General features: G+C 52.8%; 1 protein-coding gene and 1 non-coding gene across 2 annotated transcripts; both read left to right on the top strand.

The window, feature by feature from the left end:
• The first annotated feature begins 192 nt into the window (after window positions 1–192).
• NOP53 (NOP53 ribosome biogenesis factor) lies at window positions 193–11,454 on the top strand. Its single transcript, XM_037819574.1, has 13 exons — window positions 193–431; window positions 787–851; window positions 2,349–2,454; window positions 3,153–3,352; window positions 3,741–3,811; window positions 5,525–5,620; window positions 7,203–7,307; window positions 7,389–7,577; window positions 8,099–8,274; window positions 8,411–8,477; window positions 9,244–9,320; window positions 9,424–9,484; window positions 9,775–11,454. Exons 1-12 carry the CDS (start codon window positions 208–210, stop codon window positions 9,482–9,484), a joined length of 1,437 nt encoding a protein of 478 aa, XP_037675502.1. The 5' UTR covers window positions 193–207; the 3' UTR covers window positions 9,775–11,454.
• Window positions 8,524–8,634, top strand: LOC119521981. Its single transcript, XR_005214449.1, has one exon. It is a non-coding gene; the product is annotated as a small nucleolar RNA SNORD23 (small nucleolar RNA).
• Window positions 11,455–22,065: the final 10,611 nt, after the last annotated feature.

Genomic DNA, 22,065 nt, shown 5'->3' with positions numbered 1-22,065 from the left:
CTGCAGGTCCTGTCGCGAAGCCAGGAGGAAGGATGAGGCAGGTACCCTTTACCAAGATGGCAGCCTCCTCTCCCCTTGGCCGCGCCAGCCGCTTTACCAAGATGGCGGCCGAAGGAAATACGTCACGCAAGAGGGCGGGAGCTCTGCGCGCGCACGCCCCAAACCGGATTTGGGGATGTCGGCGAGAGGAAGTCTTCCTTTGACAAGATGGCGGCGGGGAGCGGTGGTGGGGATGGCAGACCGGCCTCGAAAAACGCGGCCGATTCTGGCTTTCTGGGACTGCGGCCCACTTCAGTGGACCCGGCGCTGAGGCGGCGGCGGCGAGGCCCAAGAAACAAAAAGCGGGGGTGGCGGCGGCTCGCGCAAGAGCCGCTGGCGCTGGAAGTAGATCAGTTTCTAGAGGACGTGGGGCTACAGGAGCGCACAAGCGGGTGCGTGGGGCGGGACTTCCGGCAGCGGGGCCGGGAGTTCTGCATGCCTGGGGGAACTTCCGGGGGGCAGATGCTTCTATGTTATGATGGATGTTGCGTGTAACTTAAGCTGAGAAATTATTTGTTGCTTACCTGAAATTCAGATTTAGCAAAGTGTCCTGCATTTATAGCTGGCAACCCCAGCCTGGTTCTTTTTAAGTAACTGTGGTAAACTGAAAGGACTGATCTTAGTCTGGAACGGTCTCCTATGGGAAGAGGCGCGTGAATGAGAGTGAGAGAAAGCCTGGGGCCTAGGGGGTTAAACCTGATCTTTCCCCAAAGGCTCTGCCTGACATTGTGCATTTCCATCCCCCAGTGGCTTAGTGTCAGAGGCCCCCGATGAAAAACTGTTCTTCGTGGACACTGGCCCCAAGGAGAAAGGTGAGGAGGCGGTTTTGTGGTGATGGCTTGGTGATTGTCGTTATCTGGTGTTGGTGATATAACTTGGAAGAATCCATTTAAACGCCAGCTGGAAGTGTGTGTTTTAATATAAACAAGAGGACTCTGAATGATCAGAAAGCAAGCTAAAGGCTAACTGAGAGAAGTCAGATTTTCTTTGAGGCTTTAGTAATCTCAGTGCACAGATAATCCAGGCAGTGGTCTCCCGAGATGAGTAAGCTAGAAAGGGGATCTGTGGTAACTGCCAGAAGAGCAAGGCAAGGACATGCTTTAAGGAATCAGGTATGTTTTTCTTCACGTGGTGTCTGCTTTAGTAAAAACAAAAGGATCTATTCTAACAAGTAGGTAAGAAACTAGTCTTAACCTGCCTGTGTTGATTTGCCAAAAAGCAAGATTGGGACCTGATGAAACAAGTGGACAAGCGGCAAGTCAGGGATTGCTTCAGTGAGTAATAGGGTTTATGTCAAAATGTAGAAAAAGAGACAGAAAAGGTTATCTGCCTTAAGGAGGGGAGAGAAAAATGAGCCAAGGGGTCTGCTGTAGTAGAATAGCTGATAATTTTTGTGAACAATATGCAAGCTGTCTAACAGCAGGACACCTTAACAAGCAGGGATGCCATGAGCTAAGGGGTCTGTCCGAATGAAAATGAGAGGTCCTACTTTGAATAAGCAGGTAAGAATGGCAGTAAAAGAGATTGACTATAACATAAATGAGTAGCTGTCAAGTCTGAACAGAAACGGGAAAGCCAGGGACCTGCCCTTTGAACAAATGGAAAAAGTAGTGATGACCCTGCTTTGATGCATAGGAAGTCTTTAGGGAGCAGAGGAGAGAGACAGTTTATCTATCCTGTTTTAGTAAGAAAAACATCTGTTCTAAGAGAATAGTGATATGAGCGTTCACAATACCTCTGTGGGGTAAGTGTTCATATTCTCGTTTTGGAGGCGTAGAGGAGCGATTTCTTGCATGAGCTCCCCTGCCATATAGAAGGTTAAGGATGTGAACCTCGTATCTTTTGTTCCGGAGTCCTTGCCTTTAACTCTTAGCTTTGGAAGTAAAAGTTAGAGAATTCTGTGCTGAGAATGTGCCGCCTGGGTCCTGAGTCCAGCTCTGCAGCCCCCCAGGCCTCGGTATCACTGACCACCGGCTGTTTTCCTTGTTAGCTTTATTGGTCCCATGGCCTTTCCCAGCTGCAGCTGGGAGCACCTTGTGTGCAGGGCCGTGGGTCCAGCCCTCTCTGGGGCCCCTGCACAGGACGTGCCTCCCGCTGGTCCAGTATGTGGGTGTGTGTGGTGGAGGTCAGAGCAGCCTTGGGCCCTGCCCTAGGGGGCCTCTTCCGTCTGGTGGGAGCTGGGATCAGCCTGGAAACCTCCCAGTCTGCCCTGAGCTGCAGGCCCGATGGTCCCAGTGGAGCTACAGTGGGGGTGGTTGGTGTCTGGCGGTAGGGAGGGCTGAGGCCCCAGCGCCTCCTCTTTCTCCTAGACCTGAAGAAAAGGACCAAAGGGCGGAAGACGTCGCTGCTTCTCAGAAAACCCCTGCGGGTTGACCTCATCCTTGAGAACACATCTAAGATCCCTGCCCCCAAAAAGTGAGTGTCCCACCAGCCCCAGCCCTATGCCCTTCTACACAGCAGCCCCCACCCACTTCTTGGTCCTAAGGGAGTCCCATGGGTAGGGGCATAGGTGAGGGTCATTCGGAGGGGAAGGTTAGGATTAGGGTCAGAAAGGAGGGGATCACATTTGGGTGTTGGTGAGCGTGAGCCTGGAGGCCGGGGCCCATGGCTGTATCGGACGAGGATGAGGACCTGGACTGGGCTGGGGTGTGGAGAGGAGGGGCTGGGCTGGAGCCCCGTTCAGGATCAGGCGGGGTTTATGACTGACCACCGGGGTATAGCAGGACCTTGGACAAGGTGGGTGGGAAACAGGTTGGGCAGGGGGGCTGCCCCTGGGGCTTTGGGTGGTAAAGTGGGTTTGGGGGATGATGCTGGGGTCAGGGTTGACGTGGTGTGAGGTGCCAGAAGGACATCCGGGGTGAGGGTCCAGGAGACAGTTGTGTCATCGGGTCTGGGGCTCAGGAGACAGACCGTGGGAGGCAGTATCTGAAGCTGCAGGAGGAGCCGTGAAGAACTCTGCCATTTGGAGGATGCTTGGGAGGGAGATGCTGGAAAGCTGCTGCCAGGGGACGGCAGTGTCAGCAAGTGGAGGCAGGAGCCAGGCTGTGAGGACATGAGACCACTTCTCCAGCTGCTGCCTCACCACCCTGTGCCACCCCCCACCCCCACCCCAGCATCCTCGCCCACCAGGTCCCCAATGCCAAGAAACTCAAGCGAAAGGAGCAGCTATGGGAGAGGCTGGCGAAGCAGGGCGAGCTGCCCCGGGAAGTACGTAGGGCCCAGGCCAGGCTCCTCAACCCTCCCGTGGCCAAGGCCAAGCCTGGGCCCCAGGACACCGTCGAGCGGCCTTTCTACGATCTCTGGGCCCCGAACAGTGAGTGACCCATTCTCACCTATGGGTGGAGACAGGGCTGCCACGTGCGGTTGTGCTTGTGCACTGCACAAGAGCACCCTGTCTGAGGGCTGCCCTGTGGGTGCAGCTTCAGTGATTGCAGATGATCAGGGATCTTGGAATGTTTGTATTTCCGTTTCCTTGGTGGTGGGGGCTCCTGCCCCTCAGCCTTGAGTGCCCTACACTTTCTGGGTCTTGCCTACATGCTGATTTGTGTGTCACTTGAGGCCCATTGGGGTCTGAGGATCAGTCCTTGCCTTGGCTTCAGTGCCGTTGTTGGTGAAAGGAAGGAGAATGGGAGGGAACCCCTCAGGGACATGACCCTCTCTGGCTGGAAAGCCCCCAACAGCTGCTCTCTCTGTCTCCAAAGATCCTCTGGACAGGCCGTTGGTCGGCCAGGACACCTTTTTCCTGGAGCAGACCAAGAAGAAAGGAGTCAAGGTGAGACTGTGTCCAAAAGATTGTGCTGGGAGATCTGGGGAGCTGGGGGTGAGTATGGGCAGTGGGTGTCGGGGTGCAGGGCCACCGTCCTGGTGACTGTGGTTGCCTGCTGCAGCCAGGCTGTCAGCTCCAGTGCCTGCTCAGCCCTGCCCCGTCCTGGCAGGTGCCCTGAGCTCCATGCCGTTCCTTCATCTATAAAAGACAGAGGAGAGCAGTGCTTAGTTCAGAGTGGGGTTGAGAGAATGTAGAGAGTTAGCGCGTGGAAAGGCCAAGAACGGTGCCTGCCATGTAGCCTGACCGAAACATTGGCTGTTTCAATTTTTAATTTGTAGCCACCTTCCTCTTGAGCTCCCAGAACCTAGAGTAATAGAATGAAGGTGCTGTTAAATCTTCAGGGTCCAATTTCTTTCATCTGAAAAGAACAAATATCTTCTCCACACCAGGCGCTGATGGGGTACAGCAGGGAGCAAAGTGGGGGGGCTCCCATCCTCGCGGGCCCCCGTCTAGCCGGTGGGGGTGGGGGTAGCACTGAGAGACCAGTGAACACGGCAGCGTGTTGTGGCAGCGGCTGGTGCAGCAAAGGGAGAGAACGGGGCGCAGTGGCTGGTCAGCGTGACGCGCTTAGACGGGGAGGTCGGGGACACCCTTGCCCAGCAGCAGCTGATGACGATCAGGGTTAGAGACCTGGCACAGGAACAGCCAGGTGGAGGCTGTGAAGTGGGACCAGAGGGTTCCGGGGAAGAGTAAGGAGGCCGGCGTGGGGGGAGGGAGCAGAGGCCTGATCGCAGGTTTTATTCTAAGGTGGGGGGGGGGAGCCCCCAGAGGGTGCCCGGGAGAGTGACAGGATCCAGGTGGCTGCTCTGAGGAGTGGCTTGTGTGTGTGTCGGGGTGGGGGTGGGGGGGTGTGGGGGGGGTGGGGGCACAGGCCCCAGAAGTCCAGGGGAATGAGGGTGGGGGATTTGGGTGGGGTGGAGAGCGGTGGGGTGACCCAAGACGATTCTGGGGCAGAAGAGCAGGACTTGCAGGCGGTTAGGTGGGGACGTGCAGGGTGGCTGGTGGCTCCGCAGCTTCGGCTCTAGCAGAGCAGGCCGGCCAGCCAGGGCAGGACGAGGGAAGTGCTTTGAGTCGTGCTGCTCGAACTGCCATTCTCCAGGGGCCTTGTTACCAGGCACAGTCTGACCAGCCAGTCCCGGGTGGATCCAGGGTTCTCCGTGTTTGTCAGACTCCCAGATCCGCAGGCCACACTGAGCAGCAAGGCTCTGGAAGGCGGCGTGGGTCAGCCCCTGCCCGCCGGGCACTGCTCTGGCAGGCTAAGGAACTTTCCCGGGCACTGCAGACACCGCTGTCATGGCAGAGGGAGGCTCTGCAGCTGTGAGAATCCAGTCCAGACCCACCTTTCCCGAGCGCGTTCACAAGCCACCCCACCTGCCTGGGGCCCTCTGTGTGACTTCCCAGGAAAGACAAGCACAGCCCCTGCCTGCGGGGAATCCACTCACCCTCCGGAATGCTGCTCCTGGGGCGCCGGAAGCTGGCATCACATGCCGGGCTTCACCGGCCACCTCCCGGTTCCCAGGGCTGGCTGAGGGCACACACGGCCCACCTGCGGCCTCAGCCCCCTGCTGCCCTTGTGCCTGGAGAGTCCCCGCCGTCCCTGTGAGAACCTGGCTTACAGGGCCCCACGTCTTACCGTGTCTGTGCCTTGTCTTCCTCCAGCGGCCGCTGCGTCTCCACACCAAGCCTTCCCGGGTGCCCGCCGTGGAGGTGACGCCCGCCGGGGCCTCCTACAACCCGACCTTTGAGGACCACCAGGTACGCAGCGAGGGTCCCGGCCGGGCCTCTCCGCCGTCGCCGTTCATCCACCCGGTCGGCGGACCCTCTCCAGGCGCTGCCCCTGGGTGCCCTCCCGGGGTGCACAGGGGGTCAGGGAGGCCGCGGGGCCCACAGCGGAGTCGGACCCAGCCTGGGGTGTGTCTCAGGTTCCTGGGCTGCTCCAGCAAACACTGTGCAGTGGTTCCGCTTAAACAACAGGAATGTATTTGCCCACAGTTGTGAGGCTAAAAGAAAGTCCAAATCCAGGCATCGCCAAGGCAATGCTTTCTTCCCCGGCGTTCTGGGGCTGCCTGTGGTGAGCCTCGGTCCCGGGCTCCTCTGTCACGTGGTGGTGCCCACGGCCACCTCTCCTGGCCTCTCCGTTCCCTTCCAGGTTTACGTTCAGCTCCTGGCCACTTCCTCTGTGACTTTCTCTCTGTCTGAATTCCACTCGGCTTATAAAGGTCTCCAGCAATAGGATTAAGACCCATCCTGATCGAGATGGGCCACACCCTAGGTCATCCAAAGGTCCTCCTTACAGTGGGCTCACACGGAAACGGGTTAAGTTTAGGAACATGTGTTTTCTGGGATACCTACGGCTCCAAACCACCAGAGGGGGTCAGGGAGGCCTTCCTGGAAGAGGGGATGACTGACCTGAGACTGAAGATGAGGAGGACTTTGCCATGGGAAGAGGGGAAATGGGTTTTCTGGTGGAGGGAGCAGTGTGTGCAAAGGCCCAGAGCTGAGTGACCACGGCCCTTTCAGGAAGCTCAGGGGACAGAGACGTGCACAAACCGTCCCGGCCCAGTGAGGTTTTGCCCAAGGACAGGGACAATTATAGCACTGCGGTAGAGGCAGGCAGGAAGCGTGTCTGATAACAGGTTCAATATGTCCACAACAAAAAGGACTCGTCACCAACTAGAAATGGGAGTCAGTGTCCCTAACCTGACCAGCGGCGTCTATGGGGAAAAAAAGCCGTTGTATTCAGAGTTAAAAGGCTGAGTTTGGCCAGAGGGCAAGGGTGCCACTGAGTCAGTCTGCTCAGTGTGGCTTGGGCGACCTCGCAAGGCAGCCAGAGGGGCGCCAGGGAAAGGCACAGAGTCTAGAAGTCAGAGAACAGTGTTTTGTTTTCTTTTTCTTTAAATGACAGCTTTTGTGAAATATGACTCACATACCACACAGTTCGTTCACTGCAAGCACAGGGTTCACTGGGTTTTAGGAGATTGACGGAGCTGTGCACCCACCCCCACAATCCATTTCCAAACACACTTGTCAGCTCACAGAGAGCTCCACACTCATCACACAGTGTCTCCCCAGCCCCTGGCAACCACTGATCTTTTTGTCTCTGCAGATTCACTTGTTCTGGACATTTCACCTAAATGGAAGTGTACAAGCTGTAGAGGCCGGGTGGTCTAAATAGAGCCGGCAGGGTAGTTGTGAGAGGGAGGACTGGAAGTGCTCCTCCCGCCTCATCTGTGCGTGGAGGTGGGGCTGAGGCTGTGGTTCCTGAGACAGGGAGAGGAGGAGGGAGCCTGGGCCAGGGCAGGGGCCCCCATCCTCACCCCCACCCCGCCCGGCCCAGACCCTGCTCCTGGCGGCCCACGAGGTCGAGCTGCAGCGGCAGAAGGAAGCAGAGAAGCTGGAGCGGCAGCTGGCCCTGCCCACCGCGGAGCAGGCCGCCACCAAGGTGAGCCCCGCACCTGCCCACCCACGCCCACCCCTCCCTGCCAGCCTTGAGCCTGGCATGACACTCTCTCCCCTGCCCCAGGAGTCTGTGTTCCAGGAGATGTGCGAGGGGCTTCTGGAGGAGTCGGATGGAGAGGGGGAGTTGAGTGACAGCCTGGGTGAGGGCCCCGAGGTTGGAGGAGACGGGGCCTCGTCCCTGCCTGGCCGCCCGGCCACCACAGAGAAGAAGACGGAGCAGCAGCGGCGCCGGGAGAAGGCTGCTCAGACACTGGTGAGCACCCTGGGCTCAGGGCTGCCTTCCCTGCGGCCTGCTGTCTGTCCGGGCCAGCTTTCTGGGACTCCACCCACCCCCCACCCCCCACCGCCCGTCTTCTTCTCGTGGCATCATCCTGCCGCCTCTGATCCTTGTCGCCTGCTCTTTCGTGCTGGTTGGGATTCTTGTGGCTGCTTTGTCAGCTGAAGTCCACTTCCCAGTGTCCTCCAGGTGCCAGGCCCCACTGTGGGCTCGGGGTTCAATGGGGGGGCCCTAGATGAAGTCCTTGCTGCCCTGGTGCTTTCTGTTGGTATAGGGGAAGGATTACAGGTCATAGATACACAGGGAAAGAAACAGATAACAAAGTTTCTGGAAAAGTGCTATGAAGGAGCTGGAGCTGCTGGTGTGTCAGCACTGGGAGTGGAGTGGTCTGGGAGGGCTTCCTGGCAGAGGTGGTGCTGGGGGGGGGTCTGGAGAGGAGGGGCCAGCCCTGCAGGGTGGGGCTCAGGCCGACCTCTGCCCCCACCCCACACCCCCAGCGGGTACAGCAGGCTGCGCTGCGGGCTGCCCGGCTGCGGCAGCAGGAGCTCTTCAGGCTGCGCGGGATCAAGGCCCAGGTGGCACGGCGGCTGGCGGAGCTGGCACGGCGGCGGGAGCAGCGGCGGGTGCAGCAACTGGCCGAGGCGGACAAGCCCCGCAGGCTGGGGCGGCTCAGGTAAGGCCCGGGTGGGGTCCCTGAGCCCACATCCTGGCGTATCCCTCCTGGGAGGCCGTCCCTTCTCCCCGCAGTCCCAGGGGCGCTGGGCCCTGCCAGGCTGACACCCCGCATACCCCTCTCCTGTGCCTTCCAGGTACCAGGCCCCTGACATCGACGTGCAGCTAAGCTCAGAGCTGTCTGATTCACTCAGGACGCTGAAGGTACCTCTCCACCTGGGGGGTCGGGGTGCTGTGGGGTGGGGCCCCGTGCCCAGTGATGACACCCATCCTTGCTCCCCGTGCCCCACTGGGGCTGTGGGCGACACCCTGGCTACCCCTGGGCTGGGCTAGTTGGGCCGATGCCTGGGGGCTGAGGGCATGGGGTCCTGAGGTGGGGGTGCTGGGGGTGAGGGGCCGGTGATGGTTTGAGCCTGTGACGCTGAGGGGTCATTTCCTCTCAGCCAGCCCCTGCCCCTGGTCTCCCAGCCCCACCCACCTTGGTCCTAGAGGCTCTTCCCAAAGCAGACTTTATCCTGTCCCTCCCCTGCTCTAACCTGCTGTGGCTCCCCAGTGCCCTAGGAGAAACCCAGCTCCTCAGCGGGGCCCACGGGCCCTGCGTGGTCCGGCCTCTCCTTGGCTCTCCAGCGGCCATGCCCCATGGTGAACCGAGCACCCTTCTCCATCGGGCCCCTGGGCTCTTGGCTTTGCTGTTCCCTCTGCCTGGCATCCCCTCATCCACTTCTTTACCAGCCTCGTTCCTGTTCATCCCTAAAACCCCGCCCAGAGGCCACCCACAGGTCTGCAGTGATTGTCCCCCAAGACTGAGCCCTGTGAGCTCAGGGCCAGGACATGAGGCAGGAGTGGGAGTCCTGGTTGAGGGGCAACGGCAGAGGCCTGAGTCCTGGCTGGACTGGACTCCTTGGAGAGGTCAGAGACTGTCGGGTTTCTGCGGCCCCCACTCAGGTCTCCCTGCCTCTGTGTCCCGCAGCCCGAGGGCAGCATTCTCCGGGACCGCTTCAAGAGCTTCCAGAGGAGAAACATGATCGAGCCTCGGGAAAGAGCCAAGTGAGGGGGGCCCCGGGGCTGCCTTGGGGGCCCAGGTCCCAGGGAACCTCCCTCGGTGTGGTGGCAATGCTGGTGGCCGACCACTGTCGTTTCCCTTCTCCAGGTTCAAGCGCAAGTACAAAGTGAAACTCGTGGAGAAGAGGGCCTTCCGCGAGATCCAGTGAGTGAGTGGCTGCCCTCGCCCGGGCCCTCTTCCCCCTGCCCCCGCCACGCCAGCCTGGGGTCTCGGCTGGGGCAGAACCCCAACTCCAGCCTGCTGAAGCTGGAAGAGACGAGCTCTTCTCCTTCCCAGGGGCATCTGCCAGACTCCCAGGGTCCACCCCAAACCCAGCAACGCTAGCAGGTCCCCAGGGGCACCGGAGGGGCCGAAACCAGAAGGAGGGTGCCAGGCAGGGAAGAGCATGAGGTGCCCTCTCCCTTCACCCACCCTCAGCCTCCTCTCTTCTCTCCCCAGGTTGTAGCTGCCCCTGGACGCCCGAGTCCCCATTCGTTAATAAAGCACCTTCTGAGCAGCCCTTGGGCCCTGCGTGTGACTCGCCTCCTTCCTAGAGCAGCTTCTCTCGCCACGGGGTCTCTGTGTGCACCGCCCTTCGTGTCTGAGGATGTATGTGCGAGGACGTCCATGTCCCCTAAGCCTGGTGACCCTCGGGGTGTGGCGGGGCTGCCAGCAGGCTGACCTCTGACCTGTCCACACGGAGGCCAGGTGGGCAGTCATGACCAGAGGGCAGAGGTCTTCAACCAGGCAGATGCACAGGGTCCGCAGGCCGGTTGGCTCTGGGGGGCTGGAGGGAAGGTGATTCACAGCTGGAGCCCGCTGTGTTTTTATAACATGTGGATTAATGCACTGAATCTTCACAACCCAGTAAGGGAAGGAAGACTAATTATTCCTATTTTATAGGTGAGGAAGCCACATTCCATAAAATGAAGTTAGTTTTTCCCTACCTAATCCCCCAATCCAGAGTGGGAGTCGTTAGCAATTTTAAAACAAAAGCAAGTGGGTTCCTCCCTGCGCCTCCCCCCACCACCACCTGTAGAGAGATTGTCTTGAACATTTTACAGGTCTTGTAGGACCGTTCTCGCTGAGAGTCATTGAAGCAGTGTAGAAAGTAAGAAAAAGGAAAAACCACCCCTTGTGAATCTACGCTTCGCCTTCACCCTCTATTCCAGTCCACTCCCCTCTTTGCAGAGGCAGCTGTTGCTGACATTTGGTGCAAATGATTCCATTCAGTGTGCAATTCTGTTAAATTATGTGCATGTACATGTGGAAATAGACTTGTTTTGACTTGTTTCTCAGATGGGATCATACTGTACGTGGTTCTGCAGCTTGTTTGTTTAGTTCATCTTAGAAATCTGTCTGTATGGAAAGCTTTCTCATCCTTTTTCACAGCTGTGCAGGCTTCCAGTATATGGATGTGCCGCAATTTTACTTTACCAGGCCCATATTTTCCTCCGAGTGAAGCTGGAAGGAAGGTCTGTGTACACGTACTGTTTCACGTTTCTGTGAGATAAATACTTGGAAGTGAATCACTGGGCTAAAGGGAAGGTGCGTTTGTAACAAGTCATTGGATGGAGTCAGCCAAATTGCCCTCCATATAGACCACACTGATTCTCACCCTTCAACCACAGAAGAGCCTGTTTTGTTCCTGGTAACTAGTGAGGTTGAATGTTTTTTCATAAGATTACTAGCCGTTTGGATTTGTGTTCTGTGCTGGTTTGAATCTTTTGACCATTTTCCTCTTGCGCCATTTGTCATTTTCTTGTTTATTTGTAGTTGCTCTTTATATGTTCTGGATCTGAACGCTATCAAACATGTCAACAAACATTCCCAGGCTCTTGCTTTTTGGCTCTGTATAGGATGTTTTCTGTCAAGCAGAAGTGTTGGTTTGATTTTGTTTTTAATCAAGTGTTTTTCCATTTTTATTATGGCCTTTGGGGAGGTTTCTTTACTACGAGATAGTTCTAAAAATAGAGCAAGCAATTTATAAAAGAAATGAAAGGAGAGACGGGGAGATTTAAAGTCAGAGTCTCCTTCCCCTACTACATCCCCTCCACTATCCTGGCTTGAAGGAATGTTCCTGCTATTCCTCCCCCTTTCCTATCTGAAATGAAAATAAAAAGGAATGTTCTACAGACAGGAAAACAGCTCTTTATGGTGTGTGTGTGGGGGGGGGGCAGGAGGGAGAGGTTAAAAGGGAAGCCGCAGAAGTCATCCAGTGTCTCCAAAACAGCCTTAAGCACAGCTGCAGCCTGTGACCCAGTAAACCCCTCTGGGGAGGGGGTCTGAAGGAAGCCTGCTGGAAGAGAGGGGATTTCATGCCCAGAGATGGCCACCGGGGACACATCCCACAGCCTGGACCTTAGCGTGTCCTCGGGAAGTTCTTGCTATTTAATTGCCTGGGGAAATGTGGCTGTTCGCAGGTGCAGAAAATGGCAGGTTGGCAGCAAAGGGATGTTTGCATTTTATTGTTTGCAAACTGCATTTCATAATTTGTAAATTTTAAGTCAAAAAAAAAAAAAACAACAAGGACACACTCAATTCCAGTGAGTGCAAACTGCGCTGTTTCTGGGGACTTGCACTGATATCTGAACTTTGAAGTGCATAAGAAAATAGAATTAAAGGATGGCAGGAGGGGTAGGCAGCTGCTCAGATGTGGGATAAAATGATAATGGTAGATTCTAGGTGACAAGTTTGTTGGTGTTGGCAGGAAAATTCTTTCAACTTCACTGTTTGAAAATTTTCATAATAATATTGGGAAAAATGCCCATTGGGGGATTTCCTGTGATACTAGTGGAGCTTAAGTTTCGGGGCACCCGATTTGCATGGGTCCCCCCCAAGCTTGTGTACCTCCTTTTGAGTCTGTAATTCAGTTTAAAACCTGGTAACATACATATAAAATGTCACATTCCCCCATTTTAACCTCCTTCCAGCCTACAGTTCAGTGGCATTAATTACATTCACCATATTGTCCCACCCCCAGCACACCAAACTTGTTTCATCACCCCAAATGGAAACCCTGTGCTCATTAAGCAATCCCTCTCCCCTAAGCCCTTGGTAACCTCTAATCTACTTTCTGTCTCCATGAAGTGGCTTATTCTAGATATTTCACATAAGTGGAACTGGACAACACGTCCTTTTGTATCTGGCTTACTCAGTGTGCTGTCTGCAAGGTTCAGCCATGTTGCAGTGTGACTCATAATTTCATTTTTCCTTATGGCCGAATAATCCATTATGCACCACGTACTGCTGACCATCTGCTGACAGGCACTCGGGTTGCTTCCACCTTTTGTCTACAGTGAATAATGCTGCTAGGGACGTAGGTGTACACCTGTTTATTGGAGTCCCTGCATTCCGATCTCTGAGGCATACCCCTAAGAGTGGAATTTCTGGGTCCTGTGGTAATCCTATGTTTACCCTTCTGAGGAACCACCAAACTGTATTCCACAGTGGCTGCACCATTTTACATGCCCCCTATAATTCAAATTTTGAATTTTGAATTTGATACTGTCTTTCCTAAAGCAGGTCTCCCCCATAGTAAAAACTTCGGGCACCACAAAACCTGGATGTGTCCCTGACTGATAACAGAAAATTGGAATGACCGCTCACCATGTGCGTGTTGGCTGAATAAATGATGGGCACATCTATGCCATGAAACGAGCACCAGTTATTTGTTAAAAAGGATGGAGGCTACCTGTGAGTAGCACGGAATTGTGGTTGAGAACATGGACTCGGGGACCAGGCGGTCTGGGTTCAGATCTCTGCTGTATTACGCAGTTGCTGTGTGACCTCAGACAGGTCACTCATCTTCTCTGTGCCTCAGCTTTCTTACCTGCAAAATGGAGGTAACGATAGCACTTACTTCACTCTAGGTTATTGTAAGGATTATGAAACAATGTTAGGTAAAAAACAAAGATGGTTTTAAAAAAAAAAAAAGGAAGTTATGGAAACTTGCAATCTGTGCCAGACTCCTCACAAATGTTCCTACCTTTTGACCCAGTGATTTCACTCTTGGGAATGTGCCCTAAGGAAACAGCCGGAAATTTGGGGAAAAGCATAATGCAAAGGCAGGTCGGTCAGAGGGTTCTTTAGAATGGAAGGAAACGTGGTCATGGACCTGGGGCAGGGCCCATCCACTCGGGGCAGCCTCTGTGGTTGTCAGCCCCGGGGTCGGAAGCGCGGTAATAGCCCGGGACAAGTTTATGTTCCAAGGCTTTGTGGGAAAAAAGCAAACAGGATCTGCTGCCGTCCACACTGGAGCTCATCAAACCAACCCTGTGCCAAGAGGTCTCTGTGGTAGGGGGATTTCAGTGCATTCTTTGGCCTTTTTTTTTTTTTTTTCCCCTTCCTTTTCTCCCCTAGTTTTTCCAAATTTTCTATAAGGGAGAAAAGGTTTTGTTTTGTTTTGTTAATAGGAATTAAGAATGTGGACACAGATTTTTTTTTGGAAAGGTATATGCAACGATACTCACCACTGCACTATTGAGAAGGTTAAACAAACAAACAAACAATAAAAAACGGAAACTATCCAAATGTCGAACCATAGGAAAGCGGTACAGCTGCACAATGGGATATTTCACCGCCATTAAATAATCAGCTTTGGGAGGATTTTTTAATGATCTGTCTCGTGGACATGCATGACCTGGACTAATTAAAAAGTATATAAATAAATACTTGGCCAGAGAGAAAAGACAGCTCAGTGTTAACAGGGACTACCTCGGGTGGTGGGTTTTGATGGTTTTTTATTTTCTCCCTGAAATCTGCTTTTCGGTACCTTCTCCATTTCCCACCTCGTTCACCATTGTGGTGCCACTGGATGGGCCTGGCTTCCTCTCCAGATGAGTTTGGAAAGCCACAAAGTGCGTTTCCCAGACTCCCTCGTGGCTGGGCTGCTGCTCCATGGATACTAGGTTCCCACATTCCTGTTATGGGTTGAATTGGGTCCCCCCAAAAGATATGTCGAACTCCTGACCCCCAGTAGCTCAGAGTGTGACCTTATTTGGAAGTAGGGTCATTAAAGATGGAACCAGGCAAGTTAAAATGAAGCCATCACTGGAGCAGGGCGGACCCCTAATCCAATATGAATGGTGTCCTTATAAGAGGAGGAAATTTGGACACACAAGTCAGACAGAGGTGAGATCGCCAGGTGACGACTGGGGCTGGGAGCACAACAGATTGCCAGCAAGCCACTGCCAGAAGCCAGGAGAGCGGCATGGAACGGATTCTTCCCTACAGGTTTCCTGGGGTGCATGGCCCTATTGACACCTCAATTCCAGATCTCTCATCTCCAGAACTGTGAGGCAATAAAACTCCACTGTGTTAAACCACCCAGGGTATGTCGTACTTTGTTAAGGCAGCCCAGGAAGCTAAGAGAACTCTGAGGAGAGGGGAGTGGCAGCAGTGACCCCGGGATATCAGCCATGCCAGGGTGTTCTCGAACCCAGTGGCTCCAGTGGTGGCCTCAGGCCCCTGGCGGATCGGTTCGGTGCTTTTGTTCTGTGCTCATTCCCAAAGGCCTGGCCTAGAGCCCCTACCTCCAGCCGTTCAACAATTTTGTAAGCACCAATTCCCTGTATTAAATCCCTTCCTGTTGAAAACACCTAGAGTAGTTTCTACTGACGGTTATACTCAGGAAAAGAGTTAAAAGTCATAAAAGCTTTCCAACGTCTGCACACAACCAGACCTCTGCAAAAGGTTGACACTTTTGCTGTGTTTATTTGTCAGCCAAAGGGGTGGGTAGCCCAGAGAGGGCAAGAGATTTCCCAAGGCCACAGAGAATTCCCAAGTCGGGTCTGGCCAGGACTTTTTCCATTTACAGTTAAAGAGGGGGCCCAGCTGTCCAATAATGAAGCAGAGAGCTGAGGGCATCTCTGTGCCCCTGTACCTCAGCTGCCCATGTACACATGAGGGTGGAGTGGGGTTGGGGAGTATGACTGATGACCTAAAATCTCCAGTGACCCCAACCCCAGAATGACACTCAGAAAAGTTCTCCAGTTTTTGCCAGAAACCTGGCATCATTGTGCATTGCTCTCTCTCCTTTAATTATCATTATAATACCTTTTGAAGCATTAGTGCCAAATTTGGAGAAATGTCTATTCAAGTCTTTGCACATTTTTAAATTTGGAAGAATACAAATAGCCAACAAGCACATGAAAAGATGCTCAACATCGTTGGTCATTAGGGGAATGCAAATCAAAAAGCTACAATGAGCTACCACCTCACACCCATCAGGACAGTTATAATTAAAAAACGAAAAACAACAAGTATTGGCAAGAATGTGGGGAAATTGGAACCCTCATGCGTGGCTTGGAATGTCAAATGGTGCAGCCGCTTTGGAAAACAGTCTGGCAGTTCCTCAAAAAGTTAAACATAGAGTTGCCGTGTATCCCAGTCATTCCTCTCTTGAGGTCTATACCCAGGAGAATTGAAAACTTCTACACAGAAACTTGTACACGGAAGTTCATAGCAGCAGTATGTATAATAGTCAAAGAGTGGAAATAACCCAAGTGTCCATCAACTGATGAACAGGTAAACAAAATATGGCATATTTATACGATGGAATAGTATTCAGCCATCAAAAGGAACAAAGCTCTGATACAGGCAACGACATGGATGAACCATGAAAACACGATGCTGAGAGACAGAAGCCAGTCACAAAAGACCGCATATTATATGATTCCATTTATTTGAATTATCCACAATAGGCAAATCCGTGGAGACAGAAAGCAGATTAGTGGTTGCAGGGGCTGGCAGGAGAGGGGATGAAGTGTGGCTGCTGATAGTTGGGGCAATGAAAATATTCTGGAATTAGAGTGTGACGGTTGCACAACCTCATGAATATACAAAACCCACTGAATTGTACACTTTAAAATGGTGAACTTTATGGTGTATGAATTATGTCCTGATAACAATAATCATAAATTAATACAATTCTGTAAGTAGAAAGGCGTCTCTGCCTCAGGACTTGTACCAACCCAGGGAGGCAGGTACCACTGTGATCCCCCCATTTTACAACACAGCAACTTGAGGCACAGAGAGGGAAAATGACTTGCCCAAGGGCACACGGCTGGTTGAGATTTAAACTAAATTTGTGTCCATTCTCCTTTTAAATAGACCTTCAATTTGTCCCCACTCCCACTCGCCCACCCAGCTAAGCCAAAATACTGGGTGTTCTCCAAAGAGAGTGGTCATTAGGGGAATGCAGACAGTGGAATAAAATGAGGAGCAACCAGGAGAAAATCACAGGGAAGGGCAAGTGCAAAGGGCCAGAGGTGGGAACCTCAGGGAGGGCAAAATGACCAGGTGCCTGCAGCCAGTTGCATCGCGGGGAGAGTGTGGGAGGTGAGATGCAAGTGGGAGCCAGGTCCTGCCGGGCCCTGTGGACCTTGTAAGGACTTCAGGTTCCCTGGGAGTGAGACCGGACAGAGTCCCCTCTGTGTGGGAATCCGGGGGTAAGGGGCAGGCAGGCAAGCAGGGAGCCCCGCGGGGAAGCGACTGGAGTCCAGGCAGAGGGCGCGGTGGCGACCAGAGCCGGGTCGGCGGAGTGAGAAGTGGTCGAATTCTGGGCACACATGGAACGTGGAGTCGACGGATGGGCTGGGTAACTGGACACAGGAGCTCAGGGGACCCTCAGGGCTGGGGAGAGATTGAGGGTCCTCAGCCTGTGGGTGGTATTTGAGGCAAGGAACTGGGTACTAGGAGATGAGTGCAGAGGAAAGGGGTGGGGGGAGAAGAAGGGAGGGAGGGGGGAGAAGAATTGGGGGAGGAGAGAAGCGGGGGGAGCAGGAGCGGAGAGGGGAGGGAAGGGGGAACCTGCAAAGGGGCCCAGCAGAGACGGCGAGGGAGGTAGGAGGGAGCCAGGGCGGTGGGTGTCGTGCCCCTGCCCCTTCCTCCCGCTCCCCCCGCCTCCTGCCACACACAAAGGCTGGCGGCCTCCCCGGAAGTGGACCGGGGGTGGGGGGTGGGATTGCCGAGCCCTCCCGGGGCGATCCGGCAGCGGGGACGGCCCTGGAGCAGGTCGCCCGGCGTCGCGCGTGCGCACCAGCGCCCCCCACGGTCCGAGTGTCGCGTGCGGACGCCCAGACGCCCGGGAGCCGAGGCCGCCAGACCGTGGCCGCCACCAGGTGGCGCCGAGACCCCGCGCCCGGCACCGGGAGGCCCAGGAGGCTCCCGCGCGACCCCGACTCCCACCTCCCCCCTTCTCAGGACCCCTGAAAGGGTCACATTGCTGCAGGCGGGATGACAGCGGACCCCGGGAGGACCAGCGGGCAGCTGCTGCTTTCTGAGTGGGTGGGAGCGGATCCGAGAATACATCCTTCCAGGCCCTCCCACAGGGGCTTCTGGGGGTCTAGGGGTGCGGTTTAGGGGGTTGAAGATCGGGGGCCAGTCTCTGAGACGTTGTTAGTGTGTTCACTCTGGTTACAAACCCGTCCCCCCTGACCTGGACCGGGACCTCGGCCCTGGACCTGGGCAGAGCCGGGGTGGACAGGGGTCCCGGGCCCGGAGGGGAGCGGAGCCCGGTGAAGGAGGGAGGACAGGCGGGACTAGACGACACATGCAGCCTGGGCTCTGGAGGCCATCCTGGGCTGGGGGCGGATGGGTGTTTCCGGAGTGAGGAGCATGGGCTGGAAGTGGGGGCAGGGTAGAAGGTTCCAGAAACAGTTTCTATACAGGTCCTTGTGACTTTGTGGTGGGTGAGGGGTGTCATGTCTTCCCTCTGACTAACCTCCACTCTGTCCCTTCCTGCAATGCAAGGCTCAGGCCCTTCCCAGAAGCACTGGGGGCTGGCAAGCATTGTTCCAACCCAGGTCACATACCTGAGAGCTGTGATGGTCTGGGGTCCCGCATAGAGGTTTTGGACCTCCAGTCCACGAGCCATCGTAGGTTGTAGGGAACCTGAAGAAACAGAAGAAGAGAATCTTTGAGACATGGGTTCTTATGGAACCATCTGAGTTCCTGGAACTAGCTGTGCCTGAAGTCCACCAACACATCTGAGCTCCTGGATGTAGCTGTGCTGGAAATCCATTCTTGCACTTTTTGGTTACGGGAGCAAATTGCTCAAACATATCACAACTTGACTTTAGACCCTCATGACTCAAGGGTCTTGTCTAAAGCAAGCCCTGAGGCCCCACTCCCCATCCCAACTGCCTTCCCCAGACCCCTCCTCAGTTCCCTGTCATTGGAGGGACCACATCTGGACTCGAGTCTGGCCTTAAGGTATGACGTGCACCTGTGTCACCTGCCCTCAAACACTCCTTGTAAGTGGAAGAGGCCTCTGAGAACTTTGGACAAATCTGCCCCCGGTGTGAGAAAAGCCTATAAGTCCATCTTAAAGACTTTAAAATCTGAAATACGCCTTTCCCATTTAAGGATGTAAGTCGGCTTCTTATCAGTCATGGACTTGACCACAAAGGAAATGAACCCTGTCTCCCCACCCCCAAAATGCCCAAATTCTAAGCGTCTGGCAGTTGCCTAGAAAGAGATAAGAATTAAGGCAGGGAGAGGGAGATAAGAATTCTCTTGGCACTAACAAATGTTTCCTGTTTCACATAAGGTTTTTACATGATTCAATTGTTTTGAATATTCGTGAACATTCAAATAATGACATGTTTTATGGTGCTTTTTGTGAAAATAAATGATCACAATTATATCCGTTGAGATAAGTGACTCAACAATAAGGTTACTAAATATTTCTTAAAGGTGCATTGATCTGACAGGTCTTTACTGAGTGTGTACCACGTGCGACTTGCTGCTGGAGCTGCTGGCTGGGCACATACTGGGCAAGAGGACAAAACAGAAAAATGGCAAGAGCACATTCTAATGGGGAGAAGGGCAGAAAACAGCATCAGAAATCATAATACAATATGTAAAATGTCAAGGATGGAACATATACCACAAAGAAATAGGGGTGCAGAGTGCAGAGGGGGTCACAACTCTAAATAAAGAAGGTGTTCTGGTTTGCTAAAGCTGCCAGAATGCAAAATACCAGAAATGGATTGGCTTTTATAAAGGTGATTTATAAGGTTACAAATGTACAGTTCTGTGGCCATAAAAGCGTCCAAACTTAAGGCATCAACAAGAGGATACCTTCACTGAAGAAAGGCCAATGGTGTGTGGAACACCTGTGTCAGCTGGGAAGGCACATGGCTGTTGTCTGCTGGTCCTTTGCTCCCAGGTTGCGTTGCTTTCAGCTTCTGATCCCAGTGACTTTCTTAAGTGCCTGTGGGTTCTCACTTAACTTCTCCAGGGCAAACTCTGGGCTTCATCACTTAGCTTAGCATCTCCAAACATCTTTCTGTCTGCATCTCCAAGTGTCTGGTTTCAACGGCTGTTTCCAAAATGTCTCTGGGCATTTTCTCTCTAAGCATCTAAGCTCTTTTCAAAATGTCTCTACCTTTTATCCTCTCATAGAAGACGCCAGTAAACTAATTGAGACCCACCTTGAATAGGCGGGGTCACACTTCCATGGAAATAATCCGATCAAAAGGTCCCACCCACAATTGGGTCGGTCACATCTCCACGGAAACAACCCAATCAAAAGATCCCACCCAGAATAAGTCTGCACCCATCTGAGTGGGTCAAAAAAACACAGTCTCTCCTGGGGTACACAACAGTCTCAAACCGGCACATAATGTGTCAGAAAAGATTACATTGAAAAGTGTCATTTGAGCAAAGCTATGAAGCAGGTGGGGGCAGGCCTGTCACCTTCTGAAGGTAGAATGTTCTAGCAGAAGGAATAGCAAATGCAAAAACGAGGAGGATCCATGCTACAGTGTAGAGGAACCTCGAAAACATGATTCTAAGGCAAAGAAAACAGACAAGAAAGGTCTAGTCACTGTGAGTCACTCTTCTCAGTTGGGGAAAGTTTCAAATCAGTGCAGGGAGCTGTTAACATGCCAAGTTCCTGGATGCCACCCGAAGGCCCCCCCTTGCAAGCAGGCTTGCCTAAGGAGAGCAGTCTGAGGCCTGCTATATGAATTGCTTTCTGTATGTTGGTCCCCCCTCCTTCCATCTTTATATAAAGAAGGCCAGGTGGCAGTGATTGATTAGGACACGAAGCCAGATAATGAAAGATAAAATGTAAGAGCTGCAAGTATAAAACCTCTGCAAGGAAACATGGAAGAAAATCTAAGTGATTGTGTTAGTTAGAGTTCTCTAGGGAAACAGAACCAACAGGAGATATCTGTAAATATTATGAGATTTTATAGATGTGACTCACGCAACTATCAGGGATGCATGAGTTCAAATTCCATAGGGCAGGCTGTAAGCTGGCAACTCCAATAAAGTTTTTCGATGAATTCCCCAGGAAAAGCTGGCTGGCTGAAGTAGAGATGGAAATTCTCTCTTCTCACTGCAGAAGTCATCACTTCTCCTTATTTCAAAGCCTTCAACTGATTGGATGAGACTTCTTTCATTGCTGAAGACACTCTCCTTAGTTGAATGTAGATGTAATCAGTCATAGATGCAATCAACTTACTGATGATTTAAGTCCACAAAATGTCCTTGCAGTAACAGATAGGCCAGTTTTTGTTTGATCAGACAACTGGGCACCATCACTCGGCCAAGTTGACACATGAGTCTAACCATCACAGTGACTTTATGTATGATAAAGATACCTTAAATAGAGCACAAGGAAGCATAAACTATAAAAGGAAAAAATAAATTAGACTTCATTAAAATAAAACTCTTGCTCTTCCAAAGACACCCTTGCAAAAATGAAAAGGCAAGCCATAGATTTGCAAAATGTTGCAGAACATGGATCTAACAAAGGACTTTTATCTAGATCATATAAAGAATGCTTTCAATGTAATAATAAGACTGATGACCTAATAAAAAAGTAGGCAAAAGATTTGAATACAGACTTCAACAAAGATGTAGGAGAGCAAAATGTGTGGAAAGATGCTCAACATCATTAATCTTCAAGAAAATGAAAATTAAAATTGCAATGAGATACCACTACATACCCATTCGATTGGCATGGCGGTTTGGAGTCATGTGCACCCCAGAAAAACATGTTCTTAAATCTAATCCATTCTGTGTGTGTGGACCACTGTTAAGTAGGACCTTTGGGTGAGGTCACTCCAGTTAAGGTGTGGCCCACCTCAATCAGGATGGCTCTTAATCCTGTTACTGGAGTCCTTTATAAGAGAATGAAATTCAGACAGAGAGAAAGCCACAGAAGCAAGAAGCTGAAATGCAACCCAGAAGAGAAAGAAGAGACCAGGAGACTCCACCATGTGCCTTTCCAAGTGACAGAGGAGCCAAGGACCACCAGCAGCCAGCCCCAGGACACCTCGATTTGGACATTTTCCCAGCCTCAAAACCGTGAGTAAATAAATTCCCATTATTTAACCTGACCCATTTCATGGTATTTGCTTAAGCAGCCTAGGAAACAAAAACAAATGACTGAAATTAAAAAGACGGACCATGCCAAGGTCAGCGAGGATGTGGAGAAAGTGCAGCTCGCCCACATTGCCGGTGGGAAAGGAAGATGGTGGACTCCAGCCATTCCATGCACAAGAGAAGGGAAAGCCTATGTCCATACAAAGATTTGTGCATGAATGGACACGGCAGCTTTATTTGTGTTCCAGTTTGCTAATGCTGCTGGAATGCAAAACACCAGAGATGGATTGGCTTTTATAAAAGGGGGTTTATTTGGCTACACAGTTACAGTCTTAAGGCCATAAAGTGTCCAAGGTAACACATCAGTACTCGGGTACCTTCACCGGAGGATGGCCAATGGTGTCCGGA

The sequence above is a fragment of the Choloepus didactylus genome, chromosome 27, assembly GCF_015220235.1.
Source record: "Choloepus didactylus isolate mChoDid1 chromosome 27, mChoDid1.pri, whole genome shotgun sequence".
NCBI classification, from domain to species: domain Eukaryota; kingdom Metazoa; phylum Chordata; class Mammalia; order Pilosa; family Megalonychidae; genus Choloepus; species Choloepus didactylus.
This window is presented reverse-complemented; position numbering and strand designations above follow the sequence as displayed.